This window comes from Pundamilia nyererei, unplaced genomic scaffold (genome assembly GCF_000239375.1).
Source record: "Pundamilia nyererei isolate P.nyererei 1_Seehausen unplaced genomic scaffold, PunNye1.0 scaffold00005, whole genome shotgun sequence".
Lineage (NCBI taxonomy): Eukaryota > Metazoa > Chordata > Actinopteri > Cichliformes > Cichlidae > Pundamilia > Pundamilia nyererei.
This window is the reverse complement of record NW_005187406.1, coordinates 2608850-2619702: the sequence shown is the minus strand read 5'-3', so window position 1 is coordinate 2619702 and position 10853 is coordinate 2608850. Positions and strand designations below refer to the sequence as shown.

General features: G+C 40.0%; 1 protein-coding gene across 2 annotated transcripts in view; it reads left to right on the top strand.

Moving 5' to 3' along the window:
* LOC102201365 (sorting nexin-29-like) overlaps positions 1-9826 on the top strand; it is a 68314-nt gene extending 58488 nt beyond the window's left edge. For both annotated transcript variants that reach the window (XM_005721759.1, XM_005721758.1), the window contains one exon: positions 5979-9826. In XM_005721759.1, the coding sequence (XP_005721816.1) occupies positions 5979-6105 (127 nt within the window). In that variant the 3' untranslated portion in view covers positions 6106-9826. The remainder of the gene's footprint in view (positions 1-5978) is intronic.
* Positions 9827-10853: the final 1027 nt, after the last annotated feature.

The window sequence follows — 10853 nt, the reverse complement described above, 5'->3', positions numbered from 1 at the left end:
CTCTCTCAGACTAGCAAGTGTGAAAATGTATGATGCCTCAGATGCCCACCTACCGCCCAGGCTACATTTCAAAATGAGATGTTCCAGTCGTTTCCTGTCAATATTCACATCAGTTTCCACTTACTGCGATCAGCCAGCATGTCTGACCTGTCGCGCCATCCGAGTGGAATGCTGTTTCTTCTCCCGAGACATCGGCGTCATCTTTCAAAATGAAACGACTACATTTTTTCCAGCGTGGATGATATTGTTTTCACCTCAGCAGTGAGTCTGTGTGTGTCTGTGTGTGTGGTATAACTCTGCAGTCTTTCTGCAGTCCTTCCTTGTCATTTGGTGTCTGATGTACATCTCAGAGTGTTCCCATTTAAAGCATGTCCTTGAGATTTTATATTTTCTGTGTGTGGTTTTTAGACAACAAAGTATTAGAGCAGAAAGGGAAAACAAACGTGCTGACAATCTCATTTGTGCTGGTTTTCAATTAAAACTACAAGTAAAAAAACTCTGGTTTGTAGTGTAACCGTAGTGACACCATCGCACAACTAAGCTTTGTAGTCGGTGTGCAAGCAGACGTGTAGCATGTAGCAGAGTGTCTCTAAATATGTCAGTTGCTGAATAGCTGTTGTCTTCTTGTTGTAATTTGTAGTGACGCTGAAATCTTTACACACGACTCAGTGAAATCGTAGATGACACTTCATCAACTCAGATCAGCATACTGTACCACAATAATACCGACTCCTGTGGGTTTGTAAGGGGCCGTGCATCTCAACAGCCCTTGATAATGTTGCCTTTGGTGTTTTCTTGATGTCTAACCTCTGCGGTGAGGAATGAGCACCTGAATAATGTGGTCATGAACCTGTTGATGGAGGAAGAGGGAGGGGTCGGAGGTGGAGGAGGCGCAAGGTTGAGCAGCGCTCGGCCTTTAAAGAAACCATGCATCACTTTATTATCTGACCACAGTGTCAGAGAGAAACATTAACATAAACTGTGACCTTCACCTCAAAAGTAGCTCTCGATTGTTTACTTCACAGTTTCAGATACTCAGTGCATCTGTGCACATGAGTTTTTCAGCTCACTTTCTTAATAGCTGTTTCCCCGCCCCCTCTGTTAACTGTGCACAGCCAATATATGTCTGGGGTTACAAGATGCCAGCAGGTATGGTTGCCGATTTGGCAGATACAATGGCAAACACTAAGACTGAAGAGGCACAAATGCAAGATAACAAATCTTGCAGTGCATTGAAAAAAGACACAAAATTCAGTGGCTCAAAGATCGCTATGAGAGAGATGCATCAATCAAAGCCAGAATTGATATGACAGCTTTTTGCTGCTGAAGCAGTGACGTCAACACCTGAAAATTCGTGGTTATTTGTCACAAACTTCAAAAATAAGTTTACCATCGCTTTTCGATATGGGCTGTGAGTCATTAAACAGCTATAACACTACTATTCCTCCTGTGGTTTGTCTGAAGTGTCGGAGAGCTGGAAGTGTTCCCGTTACTTAGCATTATTTTGACATAAGCGCTGACGCTTATCTATTTGATCACAGCAGTCTGTTACAGGATGAGATTTTAAGGTGACAGTGGACGGTGTCTTTATTTCCAGAGGCTCAAACGTCTCTAATGCGAAACAAAGAGTACAAAGAGTTTGTGTAACTAAATCTTATCTGATGTCAGTATGCTGTGTCTTCTGTGATCTTCAGTGTTTTTTTTGTTTGTTTTTTTCACTGCACAACACACTTAAATTAACATGAAGTGTTCCTCGAGTGGTTACATGAGGCAGGCTCTAAAAGTAAACGCTTTGTGCTTTTTGATATTACTTGAAACTTTGTTTATGAGGAGTTGAAGTGTAGGAAAAAAGGGGAAAAAGGAAAAGTGAGTCAGTTTCCAGAGATTCCCATGTTAAAATGCATAAATCTAACACATTAAAAAGATTGTCTTCACTAAATAAAACCAGAAAATGGGTTTAGTTTCTAACTCACCCATTTAGGATTTAGTTGATGCTTAAAGTGAGTCCAGTGGCCACTTTGATTGACTAGCTGTAGCTGATTGGTCTAAACCAGTGTTTCCCAACCTTTTGGAGCCGCGGTATATTTTTCACATTAGAAAAATCACACGGCACACCACCAAACAAAAGTATCACAAAAAGCACATTGATCATTTTCCCCTGTGCACCAGGTATAGCAGAATTAGCTCGGTTTGTCTCCAGGACACAGGTCAGATTTTTTCTTTTTAAATATTTAGCTATCGCTATTATGCCCTGCCTCTTCTTTTGTTTTACTGGCAGTTGGCAACTCACTTAATTAGAGCAGGTAGCTGTACTGCCTTCTAGTGGAAGAGAATGTAATTGTTCTGCCCGTTACTCAGCCAATCGCTGAGAGTACCAATCAGGTGGAACCAGATAATCTTCCACGGCACACCTGATCATTTCTCATGGCACACCTATATGTCGCTGCACAGTGGTTGGGAAACACTGCTCTAAGCTAAGCTAATTCAAGTGACTTCTTTAGCTTTTTTGGAGCATTTTAACAGAATTTTCTAGCATCAGTTGATAACTTGGCATTTAGGCACCTTATTCAAGTTTGGAGACTTCTGGCTCCAATGAACCAACATGGTGGTAGCAAAAATGCTAAAGTTAAGGTTTAGAAAAGCAAACAGAAGATGCTTTATAAACAGCTTAGTCTATTTTTCAAGTGCACAATTTTATGGGAGTTGTTACTGATTGATTTGGTTTTTAAGATCATTTTTCAAATGAAAGCTTACTTCAGAAGAGCCAATAAATGTCCTGTACGTTTGCTTAATTGATAGCAGGATTATAAAGTTGCTAACGCGGATGTACCCTTGTTTTATTAACAATGACCAGCTTCACTGTGATAGACACCTAGTTCAGCAGTCAGAAGGTCGGTGATTCTGTCCTTCATTGTTGACGATGAGGCGAACATGGGCAGACCTAGCAGTGATTTTTTTTTTTTTTTGTGTGTGTGAATCATTGATTGTAGTGTAAAATGCTTTGTGACTTGAAAAGCACCATATAAAAGCAGTTCATTTACCATTTCAGTTACAGCAGTGTGTTTTTTGTTGTTGTTTTTTTTTTAAAGAAATAAGGCACACACTTTGTTTGGTGGCCAACACTTATCTGGCCGCAGATCTTCGTCTCTCTCCACACTCTCTCCAGTCTTGCATGCTGCAATTTTCCTCACTTGTCTGGAACAGTGACGAGGTAACACCTCTTCCTAGATTCGCCACCACTTAGTATGCAGCTCAACCTCACCACTTTTGCAGTTTACTCAGAACACGGTACTCAGTCTGGGCTCTCGCCTTACTGACCTGCTGCATCAGGGGAAAAAAAGAGTTTTGTAGACCTTTATCTCACTGCTGAGGAGTTTCAGGCAGTTTGACCTCAGAATAAGTATACAACCTTTTACTGCGGTGGTGCATTGTTTGTGTGTGTATGGGCGAGAATTGATAATTATTCAAACTGTACTGTTTATTATAACCTACCTTTGGGTTAGGCAGTCATTTAGTTGCGTGCTTGTATTTGTGCTCCTGTTTACTCTAATTAGATTTCTCTTCATTCAAGTTTTTAATATTCCAACAGTGCCTGGGAAAGTTATTATCCTGCACAAATCAATATCGTGTCCAAATGGAGGACAAACACATGCTGAGAGGCAGGAAAAAAAAATCTATAGGCCTAATTAATTTGACACATTTTGCTATTTTACACAGTTTGCTATGAATAAATGAGGTGGCTTGCAGTTTCAACTCTGCATGCTGCACTCAATTTAGTATGATTTTTGCTGATAAAACTCCCCATCATATCAGTTTTTTTCCCCAATCGTTGTCAAATTCAAATAGTGTGACTGTGTTTGATTGAGTCTGCCTGGTGCAGTGGAGGTCTGGGAATAAGTGGTACTTGAGCCACTGCTAAATGTACGTTATGCCAGAGGGGGGAAAAATATTCACCATATATTAATTGATCTGAGGCAGTTCGCTGTAGCCCAAAGCTCTCTGATCTTGATGATTATGACACAGACACTTGTGAGCCATGCATTTATATACTGCATTTTTGAGTGCAAACGTATGCTTGCAGGGCTGTGCTGTGACTGTTCCTTCTATGTATACATCTGTTTTAACATGACAGAGTTTTTGGGATCCGCCACCATGAAGCTTTTTTGCCCCTGCTGCCTTCCACCCATTCACCATGCCACAAGTGTGTTTATTTTTAGCCCGTATTGTTCGAGTGGAAATGAAAGTCCCTGACATTGAATAGCTCAGATGTCCCCCGCTAATCTTAATCATACCTCCAGCAGCTGTGGCGCATCATTAATTTGGGCCAATTGGACATCAAGAAGGAGATGCTCTCTTCCTTATTGCTACTTGAACAGTTGAACCCACTGCTTCTATTACAGAGTCACTGTCACAGAGTGTATGAGAAAGATGGCGCATTCAGGTAACAAAGGTGAAACCAAGTGCAGCAGGATACTGCAAAAAAGACATCAGTAAACACTCTTCTGATATGAGTTCAAGCCCTAAAGTTAGTGTCATGTGGTATTTAATCAAAAATGTTATATAAATAGTGGTCCCATTTAGGCCAAAACTGACAATAAACAAGGGTCTACTTTAGGTTGAGGCCACTCTGCAATTGACCAAGTATATATGAGCATACAGTGTCCCTGATTTCTCAGTCTGATCCACCTTTTTGCTTGTTGTGAAGCAGCCAAGATGCTGAATTTTAGCTTCTAAAGGTGTCAAAAAAACTATGGCTGACTTTTTTTGACTGTGTCCATTTTTTATTTACACTTAATGGTCACAGTTTTGTCACCAGCAGCAGTGAGAGGTGACTGGTTTATATGCTGTATTTGAGAAATAATGATTAATTTGCTGCAGTCGCTGCTGGTTGTTTCTGAAAGGAATCAAATCTGAGCAGGAGAACACAGGTGCACAGAGAAAGCATTCGACTCGATGTGTTCGGTCTCCTGCCTTTGATTTCCTTTGTTTGACAAGTGGCTCTCGTTCAATGTCATCAGGTTGAAATTAAAAAAGGGTGAAACTAACAGTGATTATACAATCATTGCAAAAGCTCAAGCCATGGATTTCTTTACATACTGCAACATTTTTCACACTGTAGCAGAAGTTTATATAAATTTATATTATAAAAGTTTATGTAATCCAGTTTAAAGGATTTTGTCTTGTTTTAGGATTTGATTAGGAATCCAAGCAAATATGTAAGCCAAGAAAAAGAGGCTTTTAGAACTCGATCTCACGTTTCTTATAATTACACAACTAATGACAGGACTCTGTGGCTTTACAGCACAAAAGCTGGCTTCCTGTTAAAAGGGAGTTTGTTCTTCCCACTGTCGCCAAGTGTTTGCTTATGGGGGGCGGGGCTAGTTGTTGGGGTTTTCTTGCTATTATTTCACTGTCTTTACCTTACAATACAAAATGCCTTGAGGCGACTGATGTGATTTGGCACAATATAAATAAAATTGCATTGAATTGGAAAAACAATTCTTTAATTTTATTCCCATGTGACTATCATGTGTATAGTCCATGTAGTGGTACTTACAGGTATTCCTGAATTAATCAGTTAGTCACAGAAAAAAACCACACTAATTAGAAATGAGAAGTCTGTTCTTGTCACCCTCTGTCTAAAAGCAATGACCTCATGTTTCAAAAATTGCTCCAAATTTTGAATAATGAATCCTTTGTAAACTGCAAATGAGCCATCCAAGAGAGAATCTTGGCAGATGTAGTAATAGTAACTAAAGGGAAACAAACAGTCAATTAGAGAAGCAAAATGGAAATGTATCTATTAGCTGGTTTTCAAAGGGGAGAGGTTCTGTGGCAGAAGGGAAATGATGCATTTATTCCACCAGACGCAGCATCAGTGGTGTGTTTGAATAATAAACTTGGTAATAAACTTCAGCAGATGTTCGTTTAAACTCCACGTGTCTTTCTTCTCCTTCCTGCTGTTTTCTCTTATCTAGAGACACACCCCAAGCCAACGATGGCGGAGCCAAGACGCCACGGTCGAAAACTTCGTCACGTTTTCCCAGACTGGGCCGCAGGAACACCCAGGAAGCCAGACCTGAACCTCAGAGTGGTGACCTTTAACCCGAGGGCCTTCGAACTCAGATCTGGGGACGATGTTGCAGTGCCTCTGGACCGTGAACCACAGGCTCAAATGTGTGAAAGGACATTTGGAGCATCTGAAGGACACTAAAGGCGTTACAGATAAAACGCCTGTGTCACCTAAACCTTCACTGCAGGCAATTCCAGGAGAATATGAAAAGATTTCTTTGTGTTGCCTGGCTAAGTAAGGGATGAATTGCTCCCCTGAAACTGCCTATTGATGGACCCAATCAAATAGTGTCTTTTACCTCACTGAGAGACTGAAAGACTCTCTGCCAAGACTCTTTGTAAGACTCTATAAGCTGCACATGGACTAGCTTGGAATCCTCTCTATTTTCTCAAACACACTGGGATGATGGGGACATGTTGTTTTTCTTAAGTTTTGTAGTGAAAGTATTTCATGGTCACAGTGCCTACAGTATTTGTAGCTGCATTCCTGCTCTGGGTTGGTAGGGAACGGGTTTGCATGTGAAGGAGGTCAAAGGGGGGGATTAAAGTCTTTGGTTGGAAATGATTTTTTTTCTTTGCTTATGTTTCAGCATTTTAGTGCCATTACATTTTTGGACAACACTGATTCACCATCAGTGGCGTGGTGTGGACCACCAGGCAACGGGCATTCCTTCTTCCTGCTTCTGATATATTATATGACTTTTATAGAAAATCTGTGATATGTGTAACATAACTTAATGTTACCATGGGTGCAGTAATTATCAAAAGAAGTTAGAAATTCAATTTAATAATCACGGTAAAGGATTTGGTTTAAACACCACTGGTAAACTAAAATATCTAAGAGACTGTGAAAAAGTCTGGGGAGTCAGTTTTGCTTAAAAATGAAAAAAAAAGTCTCTCCTTTTTCCTTTCCTTCATAGTTTTTGAATAGCCCCTTGCTAAATGAATGAATTGCTGTAAATGAGTGTAAATCCATATGTCCTCTCAAAAATACATGATCACATAACCAGTGATCTTAGTTTGATGCACGGTTATAAGGTTTGGGATAACCACGATTGTGACTTAGAATAAAAGCAGCCACATTTTATGAGTAAATGCAAACATAATATTGACATAAATATTGGCCCACACCTCTTTATTTTCGAATTCAGGGGTTTTCAGTCCCATTGCCACAGGTCTATAAAATCAAGAACCTAGCAGTGTGCTCCACCTTTGCAAATTTTACAAACGCAACCAACTGTGAGAGGTATCACTTAGAAGAGGAAGCATTAGGAGAACGGCAACTCGAGCCACAAAGTTGCAGACTATGTGTAGTAACAAAGCAGTGTTGCCGAGTGCTGAGGTACACAGTGCACAAAAGTGACTCAATATCTGCAGGTGTTAACATCAGCTTAGAAACTGCACCAGGAGCTTCATGGCATCGGTTCCCATGATCGAGCAGCTCCTATGGATGTAATGAGATGGGCCAGTACATTTGTCCTTGTGTAATATCAATTCGTGTCGTACATATTTTAAGATTAGAAAACGGTAAAATAACAAAATACCACTAAAATTGACCAAATAACTCTTTTACCGAAAAAGTTGACTTTTCTGTAAAATGCTAATAAACAGAACGCGATCATCTGCAAAATGATTTCATGATATTGAAAATGATACACAAGAAGCACTGAGGCACATCTTGCACATTTATAAAGCACCATTAATGCTGACCCATTATTTCTCCAAGACAATGCGTTTTGTCACAACAGCACGGCTCTGTAGTGAAAGACTTGGGGAGTTAATCTGACCAACCTGCAGTGCAGACCTATTACTAAACTAAAACAAAAGATATGACAAAGGAGGCTCTAAACTGTGAAACATTAGAAATCTTATTTTTTTAAAAGTAAGATTAATAAAATATTTCACTTTTAGAACTACAGCAGCTGGTGTCCTCAGTTCTAAAATGATGCAAGTTAGTGGAAAACATTGTGTCTTTGGGACAAGAGACTGGCATCATATTTAAAACGGACACGTTTTCAAAAACATCTAGAAAAATGACCAGTTATAACATTGGATATGTTGTCCTTGCATCCATTTTCAAATAAATATGGGTCTTTAAATTATTTGCATATCATTGCACTCTGTTTTTAATTATATTTTAAACTGGTTTGTTTTTGGGAGGGGGGAACACGATTGTGAAATAGCTGTGTTTTGGAGGTTTACCCTCCTATTCATTATATAAATATGGGTGATTATCAAAGGTCGACTGACTGAACTGCAATTCAATATTTAATGATTGTTTTGCTAATGTGTCTTAGCAAGATTTTCATGCGGCGTTATGTTGCAAATGAATGTTTTAAAAATGACTAAACACTTGAAGAAAAGCTGCTTGTTAGAGTGCAAGCAAAGTGCTGCCAAGCATCAAGTGTGGTGTAAAGCAGGAGCTCATGCATATGCATAGATTACGCAAGAGTAGTCGGACTACGTTCAAATGAGTGATTGTGTTAGAAGGGCTTTGGGAAACTTGTATCAAAGGGGGCGGCTCGCAAAAGTGGTAAACACTCCTGACTATTGTTGATGGGAGGTTAACAGAATAAGCCTCGTGTGTTTTTAATTAAGTTGATATTCTAAAACACACAAAAAACGACCCTCACTAGTATCGAGCCGCTGCTAAGCACTCCAGTCGTGGCAGGAAACTGTCACACGACTTTCATCAATACATACAGGTTTTTAATCCCTGAGATAGTTATTATCATTCCTTTTATATGACTGTGATACAATAAAACACTGCAGGTGCAGAACTGCCTTATAGAAAATAAGCCCACAGATCATGATGTGTGTAATCTGTACTGCTAGCAAACATGTCGTGTGTTCATTGTAGTAATAAAAAAGCAGCTGTTCATTCATCAGTTTTACAGTGAAGGTGGGAATCATTTAACTTTTCAGCACAAATATTCATACGATATATGTGGTAGTGTCCTGTATAGCAACTGTATGCAGCATCAATCAGAAAGCCACCATCACTGAGCTTTAGACTGGGTGGTGCCCACATTAATCAAACAGCTCACACAGCTGCAGTTGAAGTTTAGGGTGCATTTAGCTGTTAGTGGCTAATATAACCTAAAAGACAGAAACAAGGAGCTAATTTATCAGATTTGTGCAGCTCCCGCTAATAACAAAAAGCTTTTGTGATTTAAGACTTAAGAAACCCTTAAAGCAGCTGATTGATACGCTTTGGGGTTTTTATAGCACTATGAAGCATCCATATACACGCTGTTTCTGTTTTGACCAAGGCTCCTGATCTCCTGTTGATGTAATCAATGCAGTATATTTAAAACTTAAAAAAAGCTTTGCAATTATTTTATTTTGGAGAAAAAGCACTCGATACTCCACAGGGCTTATTTTAAACCTGAAACTCTGTGACCACTGCTGCACATCACACACTTCTTTACGTATTTCAGGTAGTCTTAAAATGCTCAGTGGTGGAGCTTCCCTTCTTTTTGGGTAGAGTTTTCAGTACATCAGTATTCTTTCAAATGAGTCCATCTCCTTCCCCCGTAATTGCTTGCTGCACCTTGAGGCTGGTAACAAGAGTGATGACAAACAAAGAAAGTGAAATTGGCTTATTGAGTTGCAGCCAAACTGTTCTCTTTGTAGTATGCCTCGTGTGTTCTTATGTACTTTTCTGTCCTTGCCTTTTGTCGGCGGCCTGGCCTTATCCATCACTGTCACAGCAAAGAGGGACTGAACAATAAAGAGTATCGCATCTACGCTACCAACACTTCTGTGTCACTTACTGTCATTGTTAACATTGTCGCTCGCGTTCACGGATGAAAGCAAATCGTCCACTACATTTGTTGCATAATAAGCTCAGAATGCGAAGTCATGTCAGAGTGCATTTATGCACGCATGCAGATGGTGTGTGCGTGCAATTTAAATACAGATTAGGTGTGTAGTAAAGCGTAGATGTGTTTATATTGCGAGATGAACTCATCAGTCCTCCCATCACATTCTCTCTGTGAACCGTATGCATACATGGATGGATGCTGTGGATTTGATTTTCGCTGCATCTGTTTTCCTCTTGGTTTAATGAATACTTAACCTTCACTGCCTCACTAAGCATTCTCTGAGCTTTTGGGAAACACAGTTGCCCGTTTCTGGGTTTGCTGTGCTCAATTGGAATAGAGGGAAAATTTAAAAAAAGAACAGCAAGGGTGTACAAAATGCTTGTCGTCCATTGACCGGAAAATTGGTTACAAGCCCGTTTAGGATGTGGATGGCTGCTTAAACATTACACTCATTTGGCTGCATGTAAGTCAAGAACACCGAGCGTTGAGCACGAGACATGTTCTCTAACATTTCTATTGTTTTAATGGAATAAAATTGCCGGGCTTGGCTTTGGCTTTTATGAGATTAAAAAATCTAAGTGGTGCAAACCTGAACGATTGGGATGTTCCTGTGTTTTACATATACACTATATTACCAAATGTATTCACTTTCACGGCTACATGTGAAAATCAAGCACCTAGGCTTGCAAACACCTTTAACAAACACTTGTGAAAGAATGGATCGCTCTTAGAAGCTCAATGAATTCCAGCGTGGTACCAGGATGCCATTCGAGTCATGCCATACCAAGACAATTTAATGCTCCAAACTTTGTGGGAACAGTTTGGGGATGGCCCCTTTCTGTTCAAACATGACTGTGCACCGTGCACGAAGCAAGGTCCATAAAGACACGGATGAGCAAGTCCGGTGCGGGAGAACTTGACTGGCCTGCACAGTCTTCACCTTAACCAGACTGA